Below are 20,952 nucleotides of genomic sequence, written 5' to 3' on the forward strand. Positions count from 1 at the left end.
TTAGACTTGGCAGCCAGTTCCTGCCTACTCCTCACCATGGGCGCCTACTAAGTTTTTATCAATTCTAGCTACCACTTATTACATAAGAGCTTTGAATTTTCCCATAGGGACACCTCACTTTGCTGCTCACGTATATGTAAACAACTCGTGGGCTTGTTCCCAGCCACAATAGTGTAAAATGCATATTTCTTTAACAGCACATGCTATAATTGAATCATGTTTTTAATTCCTGCATAACTTCATTTATTGTATTAATGTGACTGTAAGCTTTAACAAATGTTTCATTAGCATTGTCTTACCATCTGACTTTTAAAAATTCATCTCTAGAAGGCATTGAGATGATAGAAATACTAAACTGAAATTTTATTAAAGAAATCCAAGTTTGACAGAAGACAATCAAAATCACCTCTTCTTACATTGGTCCATGTCTTAAAATCCAGTTGTCAGTCTGTTCTTCCCTCAAGCACTGCATGTACTATGCAGTTTCTTTTAAGTTTCAGTTTTTGTAGAGAAAAAATAGAAAAAAAAATTCTTAAAATGATGTGTGAATACCTGATCAGAGGAGAACAGTCATTTTGGCCCAAAGGCCTTTTGTCTCATGAACTCTAAGCAGTCAGATCTATAGGTGTAATTTTTCAGATATAGGTTACATTACTCATGAAAATATCTTACACTTGTAATAGCAGGTCGCATTTGCAGGAGACAGACACATATGAGTTCACAAGGCAAAATGCAGCAATGCCATTTACACTACAGCTTTGCAGATAACAATAGACTGTACTCACCTGGCTGTAGTTCTGATGGCATTATCTTTATTGTGGTTGTGCTCTTTGCTCACCTTTTCTGCAGAGGAACATACATGTTCTTTTATGATTAACATACATCATATTTTCCCTATCAGGTTTTATTCGGTAGAACTATTTTAATGCTTTCTCATAACAGCATAATCCAGAGTAATTTAGGGTAAATGGTTACAGCATGATTAGAGAATGGGCATGACTTTATTTAAACTAACACCCAACAAATTTTTTCAGCTTCATATTTCAGTTTTAGTGCTCCATGCAAACCGTGCAATACAAGCATTCATTAAACACAGTGCTGATATCATTGCCTTTATGTAATAGCTTAGGTTCACCTTCTTTGTCAAGGGAAATAGACAGTGTAGCCCCAGGAGCACTGCATGCTGCAGCCACTGGCCACTTACGCCAGTAACTGCCATCTCTATGTTCCCCTGTACTCCAAGGCCTGGATCAAACAGTTGTCACAAATTATTTAATTAGCTTTCAAAAATACAGGAGTTGAACTCTGGCTTTTCCAATTCAGTTCGAATATTGTGAACCTGACCTGACTGTCACAGTGCTCTAAAGCATATGCTAACTGTGGGGAACATTTGGCAAGGCTTTTGCGTTTCAAATGTGAGGGTAGAAGGGCTCTAACTCCTATTATTTTTCAGCCTTAGCAATCTCACGCTTTCATAGCACCTTAATGGTTATACACAATCTCTTTTTGTTCTTTATATTCAACTATCGACTATTTCCACTGCTTTTACCTGATAACTGGAAGAGCAGCTCGGATGCCATCTTCACTGATATATCTTGGCTGAATAGATTTCTTTCTGGGAGCACACGACCTTCTGGTGCCTTCTGTATGTGTTCACTAATGTCTCGCCCTAATAAAGTGCTGTAGCCAACATTTTGGCTGGGTTGGCTGGGTGACACTGAAGCCTGCGAATCATGAATGTCAACTTCCATTGGTTCTTCCTTTATCTTTACCATCTGGGTTTCTTTGTAACTTTCAGCTGCAAATATGTATTTAAAAAATAAACAACGACCACAGTTATTTAATTAGGCTACAATTTTTCAGAGTACTCAAAGCAGGAATCACGATTACTAAAGTTATAATCTGTATACCATATCACTGCAAACGGTAAAGGAAGCAAGCAGCTGACTGCTACGGTATTATTCTGGGGGTATAAATAGAAGCAATGTCTTGAAAACAATTTTTCAAACTAGAGATCAGCAAACAGTTGCATATTTGTAAATATGAGAGTTATATCACTTTCTGTGCATACTGGGTGATCACACACCAGTTAGAGAAGTTTTGTTTTTATTTATTAAATGAAGTTGCAGCTACACACCAGCTCTCCAAAGGTGGGCACTGAAGATCTCTTACGAACTCTAAATTACTCTTTATCAGCAGAAGTACCAGCACAGACAGTCAGAAGTATTGGTACGGGAATAGGGGTGAAGGAGGAAACCTCATCTGCTCCTCTTCCGCACTCTTTCTCTTTTACGGAAAATTCCAGACAACTATGTGAAGAACCAGTTTGTTATACCTGCCTATGCTTTCAAGATGAGAGGAGTATTCTGGGGCCCATACTTTTCTAAAGTCTGATTTTGTAACAAGCATAGATATTCCCTCATACGTTACACGATCCAATAACCTTAATGACCAGTTTCTGTAAGTCCATATCCTTCCCTCCTTGCCTTCCTTCTCCAGTGTCCTAGGTCTAGCAAACAAAACCATAGTCTAGAAGCCAATTTGTAGTTCGCTTTCTACACTTGAGATTCCCCGTGTGCTCCTGAATGCTCTGGTTTGGCTGCAAGGTAAGTGATCATTTTTTCTTCAGAATAAAAGCTCTGAAATATCAAAATCAAGGCTCCAAGGTGATTTGCCTACCACACCCCAAATACCTATACAGCCCTTTTGATTCAGATTTTCTGCCGTGAAAAAGAGAAGTTGAAGACCTGTAGAAGACCTGTAGAATGTATTCTCAATTTATTTTCAGAGAAAGAGGATGAGGTTTTTTAATGATTTTCATTCAGAGTGCTCCTGAAAGGACACTGGTATCATGTCAGAACTGCCCAACCAGTTGTTGTCTTTGCTGGCTGGATGCTGACCAGACACTCCAGAAACAGGCAGCCTAAGACAGGCAATATGCCTGGGAGAATCAAGAAAATAATTAAATGCATGAACACAGTTAAATACCAGAAGGGCCATCCAGATAAGGAATCATTCCAACAAAAATATGTACATGGGATTTATTAATTTTGCCTAAACCTGTACACATAGTTCTGGTACAAGTCAAGACACTGAAAACCTTAAGGAAAATTGCTTCTGTTTACTCATGATTAGCACATGCCCTAAATTGTCGCCTATGCAGCCTCCACAGCTGGAGTCAAGGGAAAGTGTGAGTTTGAATTGCTCAGACATTATCAGCCAAAGGAGGAAAATGCAACCCTAGCACCTAAGGAAAGAGGCCGTGGTAGAGGGTAGGGACAGGCACACTGCAGCACACAGAGCCAGAGAAGCAGAGAGCTTAGATGCCAAGTGGATTAGGACCTCAGAGAGCAGTCTGGTCCTTGGTCCAGACTGGGGGGATGTCATCAGGTCTGTGACCATGGCCCAGCATGTTAACTGGTGCAGAGAGGGGCTGGCCATCCTGATGGCATCGGGTCACTGATGGAGGCACTCTGCACAATGAGTTTCCTCACATGGAAGTTTCCTTGTCATCTGTCAAATTTTACTTCTTAGAAGGCTCTGACAAATAAATGAACACCAGTTCGTAAGAAAAAGCCCAAACACAAACAGTATTTTCTATTAACTTTGAGTCAGAGAGAAGAAAAGAGGGAGGGGGAGTTGAATCCACTAACTTCACTTGATAAATTAATCTGTTGCTGCTCTCTCTGTTTTTCGCCTCCTCTCTAACTCACATACAAATGTGTCAGCCTCATAGATTTTATTCCAAGTGTCAATGTTTCAAACACCACCAGGCCTTTTGTTTTCAATTACCCAATATTACAATGAATCTCAGAGGCACCAAAGCATGGTTCAGTCATCCCTGGTAACACCCTCAAGCTAGTCAACTGGTTGGTGTCATCTTGTAGTCTCTAGCCAAAGACGAACAGAATCCCTTTAAGCACTCCACATGAAATTAAACTGATGTGTGTCACCAACAGAATCCCTTTAGCATTCCACATGAAATTAAACTGATGTGTGTTGCCAAGACCTTTTCATTCTCCTGGTTTCTGTCTCTCCCCACATTCCTGTTGTTCTTTAATGGAGAAAAAGTGGCTTTGCTGCCTACAGCTCTTTAAAAAAAAAAATTTAAAAAATCGAAGCCGGGAGATAAAAGCCACTTGGATATGTTCCAGGAACGATTTACATGAAGTGCTTTCTGTCTTTTCTTATGACATTTCTTGACCTTTAAAAGAAACATATAAATGTTGATAAAAATCTTTACCATCTACAATCCACCAGATAAATTTCAGACTTTGGAAATTTTCATAGTGAATTCTCAACTGAAGACAAGTCAGAAATACCATACAATGCCTTTTTTGTCCTGTTAGGCAGATTTTTCTTTTTCTCATTTTTTATTTAAAACTCCCATTAGCCTCTTATTATAAAACCACAGAACATTGCCATCTGGGTTGAAAAGTGTAAAAATAGCATGCTGTGCATTGAAAGTGAACACAGAACAGCAAAGGAACGCATCAGGTAACACTGTCAGTCAAAAGCTCAGGTAACTCAGCAAACAAATGAGTTCCTCAGTTGTCTGACACCGAGCTCTGCACCCAGCTGCCAAATTTAGGTGCAGAGTCAAGCTGACCTTTGCTGCTCTCTCTGCTTTTAAAATATTCTTTCTATTTCTGTTCCTGCTCCACACAGTTTAATTCCCTGTCCTGCACGTGCTTTTGAATCAGACAAACTGATACAACCCCAACTAAGGCAAGAGTCGAGCAATACCGATGACCTCTCCCTCACAATCAGCTAGCACTCAAATTGCCCTAACTAAATTTACATATTTGATCATTTCCTTTGACCTTTATCTTCCCAGCTGCACCCTTTCAATATGACAGAATGTCCCTGCCAAATATGAATCCTGTCATACTCTGATCCCCAAAAGCTAGCACACACAGAAGACAGAAGGAGGGTCTCTATGGTAATTTTACAAGAGCTAACGAAAGGGAAACACAGTCAGTCTGTCCCATGAGCAGCAATCACAGACATACAACCCAGCTGTACTAGATCTTCTGCTGGTGAAAGACTGTAATTAAGCTTATGCCCATACCCATCTCACCATACAGGCAGTCAAATTGTAACTTCTTGAAGATTATTTTCCCTTCTGTGCTACAGACAGTTAATTTGTGGAGTAAGGTGATACTCCTTATTTCCTTACATAGGTATCTCACACAGTCACAGCGCAGCTAAAGTTTTTCAAGTCAAGGACTGGTATACCAAAAGGTCTCCTGGTTCAAATAATTTAAATCATGATAGTTTTGGCTTTTTTCCACTTTTGCATTTCTCCTTGAGTAGATGGGCTAAGTTGAATAAACTGCGATGTATCAGAATACAAAGTGATATAATATGAGAGTAATTTTCTTCATGCCAGATTTTTATAAAAGTACAGTCATCTCATTCCTAGCAAAAATCAGTGGGGGATAAAGACTCAAGTAGCTTTAAAGTACCAAGACCACGATCTCCTAAACATGGTCTGCTATTCATTCAAAACTAACCTGGATGAAGCTCAGAACAACAGCACAGCAGTGAACATTGCTCGTCTGGCAGAAGATGAACTAAATCACCTAATACTCCTTTTTCTGCTGTTAACTTTGTGATACGGAACCAGCTTAACAAAATAAGAGAAAATTATTGCATACATGGATGTACTACCATCAAGACACAGAGATGCTGTTTCTTCACAAAGCAGTATAACTTTTAATCAGCTTATCTATAAAAGCCCCAGTGAACTTCATCCTATTCACATCGAGTGAGACAATTTTCCACATCAGATATGATAAATGCAGTATTGGACAGGCTTGTTCCAGGAGGAAGTAATTTCTTCCACAGCTTTCAGGTTCTCTGGCATTCACAAGTGCAGGGAATTGCAAAGTAGTGGCACTTGCTAAAAAAACCAAACACAACAGAAACAGAACAATACTTGTGCTACCTAAAACTCAGGGTATGGCATTCATCCCCGAAGGCTGGACAGTGTCACCTCAAGAAGACGTAGCAGTAAGAGTACCTCTGAAATTTACCCTTAGACAACGCCTCTCTACAGCCTAGCACACAGATTGCTAAGTTTTAGAAAGAGCTTATTCAAGCTACTTCTCTCAGAAAGTTGGGACTACCACAATCCAACATAAGTTGTGCACAAGTCAGCAATGTGCCCTTGTGGCAACCAAGGCCAACCATATTCTGGGCCGTGTTATCAAACCTGTAGCTATCAGGTAGAGGGAGGAGATTCTTACCCTCCATTCTGCGCTTATGAGACTGCACTTAGAGTACTGTGCCCAATTTGGGGCTCCCCAGTACAGGATAGACACCTACATCCTGGAGCATATTCAGTGGAAGTCTACCAAGATAGTTAGGGGGCTGCTGCAAGACATAAGAGGAGAACACAGCTAAGAGAACTGGGTTTGTTCAGCCTTAAGAAAACAACACTAAGGGAACATTTTATTGCTGTCGACAACTCTCTAAGGTCTAAAGGGAAGGTATAGAGAAGCTAGAGTCAGACTTCTCTCAGAAATGCACAGTGATAGCACAAGAGTTGACAGGCAAGAAAGAAGGGGTGGAGGCGTTGCACTCTACATCAAGAAATGGATAGAGTGTGAAGAGCTGTGTCTGAAGAATAGCCACAAGCAGGTTGAAAGGTTATGGATAAGAATTGGAGACCGAGGCAACAAAGGGAACCTTGTGGTTGGTGTCTACTACAGGCTGCCCAATCAAGGGGAACTTATTGACAAAGTCAATAGTAGCTGGAGTACCAGCTAGAGGAGGCATCGCGCTCGCTGGCTCTCATCCTGCTGGGGGACTTCAATCACCCCAACACCTGTTAGAAAAGTAGCATGGCGAGCTGTAGGCAATCCAGGAGGCTCCTGGAGTGCATTGAGGATAACTTCTTAAGCCAGGAAATAGACAGCCCTACCAGAGGGGATGCGATACTGGACCTGATGGTCACCAACACAAGCAACCTAATAAATGACATCAAGATTGGAGGCAGCCTGGGCTGCAGCGATCATGCACTGGTGGAGTTCCCAGTCCTGAGGGATATGGGTCAGGTGAAGAGTAAAAGTCAGGACCCTGAATTTTAAGAAAGCAAACTTCCAGCTCTTCAAGCAGTTAGTCAATAGGACCCCCTGGGAAACTACCTGCAGGGACAAGGGAGCAGAACAGTGCTGGCAGATCTTTAAGGACGCTTTCTGTAGAGCACAAGAGCTCTCAATCCCCAGGTGTAAGAAATCAGGAAAGGAAGGCAAGAGACCAGCATGGATGAGTGGAGACCTGCTGATCAAACTAAAGGGCAAAAAGGAAATGCACAGGCAGTGGAAGCAGGGACAGGTATCCTGGGAAGAGTACAGGGACACTGCCCAGTTGTGTAGGGACAGGGTCAGGAAGGCCAAGGTGTGGCTGGAGCTGAACTTGGCCAGGGACACAAAGCATAGTATGAAGGGCTTCTACAGGTATGTCAGCCAGAAAAGGAAGGCCAAAGAAAGCATACCCCCGCAATGAACATGACTGGCAAACTGGTAACAACAGATGAGGAGAAGGCTGAGGTACTCAACAACTTTTTTCCCCTCAGTCTTCACTGGCAACCTTTCTTCCCACACCTCTCGAGTGGATGGACCGCAAGACACAGACTGGGGGAGCAAAGTCCCTCCCGCTGTAAGAGAAGATCAGGTTTGTGACCACCCGAGGAACCTGAACATACACAAGTCTGTGGGACCTAACGAGATGCATCCCAGAGTCCTGATGGACTGAGTCTGGTTGGCTGATGTAGTTGCCAAGACACTCTCCACAATACTTGAAAAGTCATGGCAGTCAGGTGAAGTGCCTGGTGACTGGAAAAAGGGAAACGTTGCACCCATTTTTAAAGAGGGTAGAAAGGAGGACCCTGGGAACTACTGACCTGTCAGCCTCACCTCTGTGCCCGAGAAGATCATGGAACAGATCCTCCTAGAAGCTACGCTAAGGCACATGGAGGACAGGGAAGTGATTTGAGACAGCCAGCATGGCTTCACCAAGGGCAAGTCCTGCCTGCCCAACCTAGTGGCCTTCTATGATGGAGAGACTACATCAGTGGACAAGGGAAGAGCTACAGATGTTGTCTATCTGCAATTCTGTAAGGCCTTTGACACGGTCCGCCACAACATCCTTCTCTCAAAATTGGAGAGATATGGATTTGATGGGTGGACTGTTTGGTAGATGAGGAAGAGATTGGATGGTTGCATCCAGAGGGTAGTGGTCAACAGCTCAATGTCCAGATGGAGATCAGTGATGAGTGGTGTCCCTCAGGGGTCCACGTTGGGACAAGTACTGTTTAATATCTTCATCAATGACATAGACAGCGGGATCAAGTGCACCTTCAGCAAATTTGCAGACGACACCAAGCTGAGTGGCACGGTTGACACCTCTGAGGGACGGGATGCCATCCAGAGGGACCTGGACAAGCTCAAGAAGTGTGAACCTCATGAGGTTCAACAAGGCCAAGTGCAAGGTCCTGCACCTGGGTCAGGGCAATCCCCAGCATCAATACAGGCTGGGGGATGAAGGGATTAAGAGCAGCCCTGCTGAGAAGGACTTGGGGATACTGGTGGATGAAAAGCTGAACATGAGCCAGCAACGTGCACTCACAGCCCAGAAAGCCAACCGTATCCTGGGCTGCATCAAAAGAAGCGTGGCCAGCAGGTTGAGGGAGGTGATTCTGCCCCTCTACTCTGCTCTGGTGAGACCCCACCTGCAGTACTGCATCCAGCTCTGGAGTCCTCAGCACAGGAAAGACATGGACCTGTTGGAGCACGTCCAGAGGAGGGCCACAGAAATGATCAGAGGAATGGAACACCTCTCCTACGAAGAAAGGCTGAGAGAGTTAGGGTTTGTTCAGCCTAGAGAAGAGAAGGCTCCAGAAAGACCTTATTGCAGCCTTTCAGTACTTAGAGGGGGCTTATAAGAAAGATGGGGACAAACCTTTTAGCAGGGTCTTTTGCAATAGGACAAGGGATAATGGTTTTACATTAAAAGAGTGTAGATTTAGACTAGATATAAGGAAGAAGTGTTTTACAACGAGGATGGTGAAACACTGGAACAGGTTGCCCAGAGAGGTGGTAAATGCCCCATGCCTGGAAACATTCAAGATCAGGCTGGACGGGGCTCTGAGGAACCTGATCTAGTTGAAGATGTCCCTGCTCATTGTAGGGGGCTTGGACTAGATGACCTTCAAAGGTCTCTTCCAACCCAAACTATTCTATGATTCTATGCAGCACTCACCTGCTGTAGATGGGACACACTGAACATGCTCTTCTAATGTAGCACAGTCTGCTTTTTACTTTGTTTGAGATGAAAGTCAAAATCAAGTGCACAGATTTAATACAAAACACAAGTCATGCAGTAAATATTGGTTTTGCTGATACAATAGCTGTTCAATGCCTTTCCATTGCTGAAATCAAATTAATCCTTTTTAAATCACCCATGCTTCTTCCAACCATTTTATTTAAAACTTCACCCTGCAACTAAAATTCCAAGTTGCTCATATTTGCTGAAATGCCCATCAGCTTTACAAATGAACTTTATGAATCAACTTAGAAAAGAAAGCCTTTCCCATATGTCTCACAAATTGGACTCATGTACCAGTTTTCACAATTAAGCAGACAGGGGTAACTAGTGGGTCAACTTGTACCAACTTCAAAAGCTTTCAGCATGGAGAATCAGGCATTTTTTTATGCTAATTGTTCTGATTTGCTAGAAATAAACATGCCCTAAACCAGCTTAAATAAAACCTCAGAGGTAGGGAACAGTTGGCGAGCCCTGAAGGTTCTGCTACAGAGACACAACAAGTAACATCTGATGTTCCCAGGGCACTGTGCTTGATGCTTTATTTTGTTAGTATTTTTTTCAAACTGCTGTTTTATATAAGACAATGTCAATGGGACTTGAATCAATGTAACAGGATCCTGCATTAAAAAAAAATTATAAAACGGCTCACATTTGTTAAAGTGGAACCTCTGAACTCCCATGTTATAGAATTTGCAACTACAGGCTTATTTTCACAAAAATGCAAGCCAACGTAAAAAAAAAAAGTAGCAAATTAAAGCAATAGACTAATTTGAGTTGTGATATGCATCTGCTGCTCCTTCCATTTAAATGGTTGGATTATGGTGCTTACCTGAAAGACTCTACTTGCAGAACACAGCCAACCCGTCAAAACATAGATCAAGAAGAATTTGATATAAAAGGTCTACATGTGCAGTGAATTGTTATTTTACAACATGTTCCAATCTACACAAGTCTTGCAGTTCAAGAAGATTCTAGTCTAGCATTTCTGCAGCAAGCTGTACCTTTGCAGAGAGCCTGGCTCCAGTTCTCCTGTCTTTACAAGGTGACTCTCCAAAGGCAAGGGCGACTGCAAGAGGCCCTTCTGCAAATACTGTGCATCCACAATCCCCTGACACTTTGAAAGAAAGTGACATGCCCACTTCCCATAGCTTTGTGGCCACTCCCACCTGGCTTAACAACATCAAGGAACAGCAGTAAAGCAAAGGATCGGGGGGGTTGTTTAAACTCTTTAGTGAAAATTCCTAAAAAATAAAATAAAATAAAATAAATCCAGAACACCAAAAGAAGCACATTTGAACCACAAACATTATGATTTATTATTATTCCAAATTATCTAATCTTTTAAATTTACATGGTTTTTGTTAAGCGTCAAGATTACCCTGATATGAAAAAAAGGAAGAAGATTAATTGCAATAACTTAGAGGTATAGTATAGCATCTACTGAATTAAAAGCTAGGCTCTGTTATAAGGTACTTGTTTTTCCATGATTTTTGTTATTTTGTGGTTTGGGGTTTTTTTAAAGATCTGTAGGGGAAAAAAAAAACCTTAGACTTTGCAGACTTCTATACTTCCCACCCTATAGTCCTGTGAATGGGCAGTATTTTTTTCTCATTTTTCCTGCTTTTGGGTTTAGACATTAATGTTGTCATGAAACATGGCAAAGCCCATCAATAGGTAAGAATCCATTACAACTAGTTGAGTTCTTTTGGGATTATCTTATTATGCAGATGTCATGGAAAAGCTTATTAAACTGAATGAACATACCATGGCCTGATACGAACTTCATGTAGCACAGCATTGGCAGGAGAGTCTCAAAATCTTGAAAAAAATCTGGAACCTGACACATTGAAATAATAAATCCAGCTATCTAGAAACTTGCTTCTTTTTCTATACTGTAATTAAAACACAGCTTCACTCTAACCATTCACAATCCATTTAACATTTCTGTTTTTAAAAAAAAACAAACAAAAAAACCCCACCACACAGGATTTAATCCAGTAATGTGACTTGCCATGGCTTGCCATCTCTCTAGTTCCTACCAAGAGAAAGTCTTATTTCGGGTCACACACGTCCCGTCCCTGCTTACCTTTCTGGGCTTCTACAGAAGCATCTGCTGCTGCCCAGAGCTTCCTAATGAGCTATTTAGAGAACAAGGAACAAAAGACTTCCTTGTATTTTCACTCCTTTGCCCATTATCAAGGGTCTCTAAGCAGGGATGAAAGCACTCTTGACAGCTCCCCTGCAATCTAGGTATGGAGACTCTTACGAGATCCTGACAACAGCTATCTCCAAAGACAGCAGCCTAGCTCCATACAAGCGCTTCCCAGAACAGTCCACAAAGTTATGAAAAAGAAATATATAGGAAGGTTAGCTTCTCTGTCCCCCACCTCACCCAAAGAATGTAGTAATGTATTTTTTCTTCACCATAGTAACAACAAGCCAAAAGACTGGCAACGCAACCCACTAAACCTGAAAAGATTTTGTCCCTGCTAAGAAGAATAGCTTACTAGCCATGGATTTGTTTTTGTTGTCAATTCACATTGCTGATGACAGCCAAGCATAAAGCCACCCAAGCCTTAAAATGAGGTAAATTTGACACCAGCTGTCCAGCCATACACGCATAGATAGCACTCCTAGTTAGCAAACTTTTTAAACTGGTATTGTTATTTAGTTCCTCTGGAAGTCTGTGCTGTTGTGACTGGACTGGTTTTGGCATGAGCAAATTTAAAGCCTTCTCAGATAGTCCTTCCTCTCACTGTGCCCTAATGCACAATGTGCCGTTTTTGGAAACGGGAGTAGTATTGAGGTGTTCTTGCCTTCATCTTATGCTGGAATTGTACTATCATTCTCTTTTCTTTTTCTTCCTCTTTTTAAATAGAAGTTCTAATCCATGTGGTTTCAGTTAAATGTAAGATATAGTGTCAAAAAAATTAACTACAAGGCATGAAATAGGAAATTAGCATAAATGTTTTCAGGTGGATAAAGACTTAATGAAAAAAGGGAAAAAAACACCAAACCCTTGCAATAACCAGTTGTGCTGAGAGAGGAATTGTCATATAATTAGGTGATAATAAATGGAGTTGATCAAGAATGTTTTTGGAATCAATTGTATGCAACATTTTACTTCATGACCTTGGCACAAAAAGTAAGTATGCACTAATTGCATCTGCTGATAACCCAAAATTATGACACGTTGTTTGTACTGGGGAATTGGTGTGTTATAAGAAAAACTGTGTGAACCGAGGAATGAAGTGCAAAAAGTCCAAAGGAACTGAATAATACAAAGGTCATGCATTTGCTAGTGATAACAAGGATATCTGCAATACACAGGGAACTGATCCACTGAAAAAAAAAAAAAAAAAAAGAGAGGAGGAAAATAACCTGAGTTACTACTGAAATGCAAAATGACTACATTTCACAAATAAGATATAGCTGAAATAAAGGCAAATGTGATTCAGACAACATTTCCAGGAAAGACGGGGACATACTAATGTCATAGTTCAAGGCACCAAGGTAAAATATTACTTATAGAAGGCTAGTACCTGGAATAGATTTTATACACCTCCAGCTATGTGTTCATTTTTGGACAAGAAGGCAAAACACTATAAGCTTCTGGAAGGTAATACACATGCAAAACATATTAGCAGCATGACTATTTCAACGGAAAATGAGTTTTTAGACTCAAACATCAGCATGTAAACGCAAACATTTATTTTAAATTTCAGTCTCCTCTGAAACCTACCTTTGAATTTACAAGACTGAGCGTATAAAACTGACCAGGGATCACTGGGTGCACCACTTAATTAAACATTTTGAGAAATAAATTAGCTTTTCCATGAAAGAGAGCTGGTAAGAATGTAAAAAAACCTGGTTCAGATGTATTTGAAATACATTATTTCCATTTCTTATAAGTGATTTTGTTCAACATTTAATAGGAATTTAAAACATTGCAGGGATGGCACCCTCCCAAACAGAGATGAAAGTGATTTGCCCCACTCTGCTATCTGCTCAAATCTGTTTGCTTACCATTGGATCTAGACTCAGTCAAGACTTAGTAATGGACAGAATTCACAGCTCACCTTTGTACATTTGTAGAAAGCATGGTAGTAATTTTCTGTTCTTCTGTAAAATGTAGGTTGAAGGTCTGCACTGAGGCCCTAACTTTGCCTGTTAACCCCCAAAAACCATTTCTTCCAAATGGCATTTCATTTATTTTTAAATAGAAGATCAGTTCTTAGTGAAAATAAAATTTCTTATCTGGATGGAAATGGGTTCTGCCTAGATATGCCCAAGAGACATTAGCCTTCTTAGCTTGAATAATCCTTTGGAAGAAGTGTGACTAGGTATCAAATTTGTGAACTGTGAGGTAGAAGATCTGAATCCAAGTGGGACACAGTGGAGAAAAAAAATGGTATAAAAGGGCATAACATCTCCAGATAAGGTCCAATTCCACCAAAGTAATATTCAGGGTAAGAGCCTGACCTTAAACACTGGTTGTGGCTGCTAGAAGCATGCAAGTGTCCTGACAGCTTTTTAGCTTAATGAGAAAAGAGAGAATCTTGTGTAGTAGAACTAAAATAGACAGCTGTGGGTGTGATTTTTCTCTTGTTTCTGTTCATCTACCTCTACAATGACAACTAGTAAATGTTCTGTTAATGTTCTACCACCGTAAAATATATTTATTCTTCTAAATTTTTCTAGCTTTAGAGTAGTTTCTGAGCAGCTGACAAGTCCCTCCATTATAGGGGCTGGTGATTCGCAGCAAGTTTCTCTTACAGTATGTACCAGCTCAAACTAGGCTCCAGAGCTGGAAAGACCTTCCACTACACTGTACAAGCCCAGCTAAGAGCTAGCAACACAGCATCTCTGGGAAAAGAGATTTCCCAGTGAAAAATATAATATAAACCAGTGTATCCTTTACATGAAAGGAGACAGCAAGGTGTATGCCTAAATCACAAGAGGCTCCCATGAGGCTGCAAGAAACGGCAATATTATTGCTCAGGGGATAACAGAAGCATGTATGTCAGGAATGCAGAAAGCAAAATATTACTGTGTCGGAAATCCCTTGCTGAATTTGTATGCAGTGCAGGTTTTGGTAATTAGTATTACACAGAAGAAAGTGAAAATAACAAGGCAAGGATGTAATCCATTCAGTCTTTACCAAGAACATATAAAGTCCGGAAGGACCTGACTTAAACACAATTATATAATATATCAAATCTAATAAGGGCACTTGACTGAAGATTTCCCACAGACAATAGAACATCCAGACATACTCATTCCCTTCCTTTTTTTTTTTTTCCCCCCTCCTTCCAGTATCAGGAAAAGGAGGAAGTTTGTTCTTGTTTTCACTTTATTCTGAAGAAGTGGCTTATAATTGTTTCTAAATCACCAAAAACAGAGTGCAGATTTGCTTAAGATAAGCTGGGAAGTCAATAGCGATCTCAGAATATTCTACCAGATAAAGTAAACATTAAAAAAAACATTAAAGAGGCTATTGATCTTAGCTATTCCTCTTATATTTGTCTTACATTAAACTGTATCTTAGTGTTTTCCTCCTTTGTAGTTTCTGCCTTAGATGGTAATTCAGAAAAGTGCAAGTTGAAAACAGTGTATGTGATAGACTTGATATAACCCCACCCACTGGCTGATTCAGGAATACCAACTGCAGCAATACCAACCGAATAAATCCTAGAGTAATTCTTTACTTTCTAATCTACGGATTAACCAGAAAGACCACTATCAGCTAAAACTGCCTAATCACTGAGAGATCATAAGAGAAATGTTAAACTAGTGTATTACTTACTACAACCTTTAAAGGCTGGGATTTCCTGACAGAAGTGACTGAAGACTTGACCAAGATTTTGTACATGCCAGATTTCACTCATATGAACAGATATTTAAGGCACAAATATTCTAATATAATAGTCTGTAATAGAACTATTTAAACACAGCCTGCTAGTTCTGAATTCAAGATTCACAGTCAAGAATCCTAGTGTCTCTGAAGTACTTGAAAAATCATTAAGTTACGGAGCTCTTTCTTTATGAAAATAGTTATATAAATTTATATGCACCAAGAAAAATGAAGTCACGGGTTAACATGCATTAGGCTGTAAAGTTATGTCACCAGAACACCATACTCGAACCAGTTACTAGCAGCAACAGTGCACTATATCAATAACCAAATGGTTAGTATTGAGGAGTCTGAAAAATTGGGAAACTTCTGCTCTGATCAGCTTTTGTACCTGGGAAGCACTTTTTGCACCATTAACAGGGAAGGCTTGCAAATAAATGAATCAAATTCTTCTGCAAATTATAGTGTGCAGGTATGAACAGGAGTGAATCAATTATATGTTAGAATTTATGGGGGAGATCCTAGTCAGTTAAAGTCTTTTAGGTACAAATTTCAGCTCAAATTCAATGTTGACAGTATCCAATCAAGCCAAATAATTTCAGGTAGGTTTGGCAGGGATCTTGGAAGTTACTAAACTTGTAAGCATTTCCACTGGCACCTCTTGCGTGACTTTGGCATACTTAAAAAGTAAGTCTTGTCCAGTTTTGGAGAAGACTTAAAAACTAACTGATCCAGTTTAGGTACGGAAGTACCAAACCCAGCCTCCCAGACTGACTGTCACGTCTCAGTCCTAAAAATTGACGTCTATTAGAAGTTCAAAGCCTTTTCATCATTCGCTCAACCTGTTCCCAGCAGGGAGAATTCAACCCTTTTACTTTCCCTTAAAGTTAAACCTCGATTCTGACAGTTAGACAAAGCATAATTAGTGGAATATACATTTTTGTTTGACTCCCTCCAGCTGTAACAGTACATATGTGTATACACATGCATGCTGTCTAGTTGTCTGGCAGAAGGATGTATCACTAAGGCAATGTAGGCAAGTTCAAGTGGTCTCCCTAACAGCAGAAAGCTGGCTCAGCTTACATTATGTTTTAACAGTCTATCTTATAATTCTGAGTACAAGATACTGTCAGAAAAAAATAAAAGGCTTTAAAAGTCATCATTTATAAAGCTGTATCAGGTACAGTTCAGTACAGACACACATTCTTATGATGTTAATGAAGTGACACATGTGAATAAATTGGTACTAACATGTTTTGGTACATTTTAAAAATTACATCTAAAAGCTTTAAGGCATCATTTCTTTTGACTTATCCCACAGTCATTAATTTGAAAACCAGAGCACAGATAATTAGATACTATGGCGACGGACCAAACTGAGATGTCTTTTGTATATGAACCTGTGTAGACAGACCTTTTCAATCATTCCTTCGCTTCCTACTAAAGCTAAACATTCCTTCTGCAAGGTAACCCTGCTAGCATACATGAAAAAAAAAAATTAAGAAGTTGAATATTATTAAATTAAACATCTACCTGAGAGCTTCATAAGGAGCTCAGATGCTGCCTTGACTGACATGTCCTGCCTCATCACATTTGCCTGTGCTTCCTGTGGCTTGAGTTTCTCCTCAGGGATGTTTGGAGCTGAGGCTTCGGGTTCCTGGCTGAACACATAGCTGGACTGAGACAAGGCTGAACTTGCAGTTTCTTCATCCTTAGGCTCCTCTTTCACTTTAAATTTAGGAGTCAATGGCTCTTTTTGATTTGCAGCTGTCAAGAGAAGGAAAGAAGTGAGACTTAATGAGGTATGTAATATAAAAACATAGAGCAGCTAGTAACAGGAAGAAACCATAACCTGAGAAATGCTAGAGCAGGTACTGGAAGCAAGCATGTCAAACAGTATTCAAAGATGCTTCAAGAGGTAAACAAACTTCTGCATCTTTTGTACAAAGGGACAGTTTTGAAACACAAAAACTGCATGTACCAGAGCTCAAGAAACTATCCTCTCCTCTTACTTTTTTGCCCCTACTCCTCCTAAAAGCATTCCCCTGGTCATTGGTTTGTAGGTCTTCTATAGGCTTGATGGAAGTTTAAAACATCATTTCACATAAGGGCAAATTTGGCAAAGCCCATGGGTACTACGTTTTGAGTTCTTAGATCATGGAAAAGAGGCAAGAGACAAAGAGCAGAAAGACAGGAAACCTAAGAGGGCAGTAAAAGGGAAAAGAACAGCAAATTCTTAGGTCCTAAAAGTTGGTATTGGTTAAGAAAGAAAATAGAGGGATTTTCAGAAGACAGCTCTGCACTGGAAGATGCTATTAGAGCACTGTTCCAGGTTCTGCATCCATAAAAAAGAAAGAGCAAGTTTAAAATAATCCTTTCAGATGCTCCATATAAGCAGCTGCACAGCCTCAGAGCAGGGTACGGAGACCTTGGGGCTCCTTAAAATCTACACACTGAACAATGTTGTTCTTGAAGGGTCTTTCTGATACCCCTTGACAGCAGTAGAGCCTTTGCACTGCATTTGGTTGAAGGGATAAAACCAAGAACGCCTCTTAAACAATACTTCCAAACTCAAGCAATATAAATTCACAGGCAGACTGCTTGACAAACAGGAGGCTAAAGAAGTTGCACTATTTTTCAGCAGCTCTTGTTACAATTCTTTATGTTTGACCATTAAGAGATGCTTCCTTCCCTGTCTCTTAGTGGCTTTTTCCTATTCAAAATTTCACTTTAAATTCCCGGCAACACACAGCAGATTACTTATTCAGTGCCCCAAACCTTGATGACCTTATCCTCTTTCTCACGTCTCTAAAACTCCGTCTCCACAAACGTGAAAGATAGAGCATCATCCCCATTTTGTTATCTTTCTAAACTCTCTCACCATTTACCCCACTACCTCTCCTACATACTTTCCTCCTTCCACATGACAATCCCCTGCCTACCCTCATGACTTTTGCAGATGAGTTCTGTCAAATATCACTCAGACCACCTAAGAAGGATGTACCCCACCACCCCTTTCACAGACTGCAGCAGGGCATTAGAAGCCAACGTGCATTGCTTGCTGCAGGGAGCTGTTTGTTTTACAAACCCATTACATGAACAGGAAAAGCTGAGGAGCTGCTATATCACAGGGATGGTAATATCCAACCGAAAGGGCAGGGTACTAACAGGCCAAATCAACCCAACAAAATCTGGCAATGTTCACCTGCTTAAGCCCTTGGTCTACTTTCTCCTTCGCTTCACTGCTTCTTACCTACTCTCCAGGTCCTCGCTTCCCTGGCTTATTTCCTCAGATACTCTCCTTCTCAGCAGTTCCCCCAAAATCTGGCACCTAGAGAATCTGAAGTCCTGCATCCCACTGTGAAGTGCTCACCATCTCCCAGAGACCTCAACCCTAAAATATGGGGTACAATTGCCATCTTTATCGCAAATAGACGTCCGTTTGCTACTTCGAGCTTTGCTCATTTCCACACAATCCATTGTTTTGTGGTTTTCTTTGTGTTAGGTTTTTTTTTTATTTATTTTATTTTTTAAAGCTACTACATTACCCTGTAACACAACACTTAAATCTTTTCAGTTTATATTCCAGGGATGTTTGATTTTTCTCCTTTCGTATTGGTTGGCAAGCCATTACGAAAGAACAAGATTAAAGCAAGTGGTATAAACAGTGTGCACATAAGCAGCATGTACATACACATTGGTGCTACTCACTACTTCAGAAATTAAATTACCTTATATGTGTAATTTTTAATATGACCTAAAAGCACTTTTACCAGTATTAGGAATGGCTTTTTCCTTTTTAAAAAAAGAGCAAAAGTAGAAATATGAAACATTAAAGCATACTTTAATTCATCAAAATACAGGTTTAAGGCTCTCAAACCAATCTTAACTTTACCAAGGTACTTACAAAAGGAAAAAAAAAACCATCTATCTTCTTTATCCAGGCCTGCACCTTTCTAGCTCAGTCTATTCTGGGGTTTGACCTGGGGTGATGAATGGTCACCTAAAAAAAAAAAAACCCCACCCAAACCTTCTATGCCACACTACTTTCCGCATTCCTTCTCTTTTAAAACATGTCACTCTAGCTGCTACTGATATGAAAAATACCTCCACCAGGAGCTGAGTACAGCTGATAGAGAGCATTCTGCCTGAACTTTCAGAGAACCTGGAGAAAAAATTCTTTTGAATTTATTCATTTCAAGAAGTTATTAATTCAAATTGTCCCAGAAAATAAAGGAAACACGAGTCTGAGTGAAGAGGTAAGGAAGACCCACTGAGAACAATCATCAACCTGTGAAGCCAGCTGTGTTTCCACCCATGAACCAGGGCAGAAAAAGAACCAGGTAGAGGAAGCACTGTAGACCAGGTTAGCATAAACTTTTACCATTTAAAATACAGAGGTGATATTAAACTCACATACATAGATCAGTGTAAGTTTGCAACCATACACCGTAGTCCATTACAAGCCAGGTTAAGAACAATGTAAAAACAACCATACACAAATAGAATCACTAACAAAACTCATATAATATCACAGCCTTAAACTAGGAACTTTTTTCAGAGTCAGGCGCTATAGTATGCAGTGGCAGATGCCTTATGGATTCCCCTGCCACAAGAAGGAGGATCAAAGGGGGCGCTTTTGGGAGAAATTAGCATTTATTAAACCCTTTTATCACCAAGCCAAAACTCAACAGCCAATTTGACCCAATCCAAGGGCAGGTGTCAAGTGGTACCTCTGTGCTCTTCATTCCAGAGTATTCTCAAACTCTACTGAGATGAAGCCAAGTTCTAATAGCTCAGAGAACCAAAAATTCGAGGTAGGTCACATCAGAGTTTAAATAGTTTCATGATAGCGACACACACAGAATGACTTGAGCAGGGCATCCATCATCAAGTTTCCCTCCTTTCCTATGTCTCACTTTCCCTTTCTCTCCCAACCCCACGCATTAGCTCTCCTACTGTGACAGCACATGCTGCTATAAGCCACTGCTCCCTCACACTTCTGAGCCACCACCCACGACAACAATGGTAAAACTATGTTGAAAACAAATCTACTAGCACAACATCAGCCATAATCTAAACGAGCTCTTCATGAGATCTGTATACTCAGTTTGTCCCCGTGTGTCTACAAGACATCACCTATCAGAAATATAATCCATGGTCAGGGTCCCACAATCCAGAAGAAGTCCTGAAGATGTGCATTTGGCAGTATTACATGAAGGGGAAAAGAAACCCAGGCTACTGTTCTTACCTATGTTGCTGGTTCTGCCTACTCTAGCCACTTTGCTTTGGACAGAAGATAGAATTAATAAATTAGGAAAGAAGGGGTGTTTATTTCTTTAATTAACTGACAGCACATTCTTTGAACTGACCACGCTTTCCAAAAATCAAACATTTTAATTGTAGACAAATCACAAAAATAGAAGAGTTATTTACCTCATTTTTCTTCCCCCAGAAAACAAAAAGAAATAAAATCAGACCACTATTGGGTTGGTTTCAACCCAATTTCTTCAGTTAATGGGGCTTTTGCTTCAATTAATGGGGCTTTTACTCTTTCTTGAAATATACTAAAGCAGATTCCAAGGTAAACGAAGCCTAAATAGAAGGACAAATTAAAAAAGCGGGAGGTTGTCCAGTCTATCAGATCCATACATTAAAGCTAGAGGAAAAAAAACCCCATCCAAACCCCAAAAAACAAATGACCCCAAAACCAAGAAAAATCCCCACCACTCTTGCCTCTGTCCCATCTTGGATCCACAATTATG

The 20,952-nt window shown here is 40.3% G+C and overlaps 1 protein-coding gene across 1 annotated transcript in view; it reads right to left on the reverse strand.

The window, feature by feature from the left end:
• The window catches only part of ZNF827 (zinc finger protein 827), an 81,257-nt gene that overhangs the window by 35,059 nt on the left and 25,246 nt on the right, over positions 1-20,952 (reverse strand). Inside the window, exons 5-7 of the mRNA XM_059826882.1 lie at positions 16,721-16,954; positions 1,550-1,798; positions 786-843 (exon numbers count right to left, since the gene is read on the reverse strand). Coding sequence (XP_059682865.1) covers positions 786-843; positions 1,550-1,798; positions 16,721-16,954 — 541 coding nt within the window. The remainder of the gene's footprint in view (positions 1-785; positions 844-1,549; positions 1,799-16,720; positions 16,955-20,952) is intronic.

Source organism: Gavia stellata, chromosome 19 (assembly GCF_030936135.1).
Source record: "Gavia stellata isolate bGavSte3 chromosome 19, bGavSte3.hap2, whole genome shotgun sequence".
Taxonomy (NCBI): domain Eukaryota; kingdom Metazoa; phylum Chordata; class Aves; order Gaviiformes; family Gaviidae; genus Gavia; species Gavia stellata.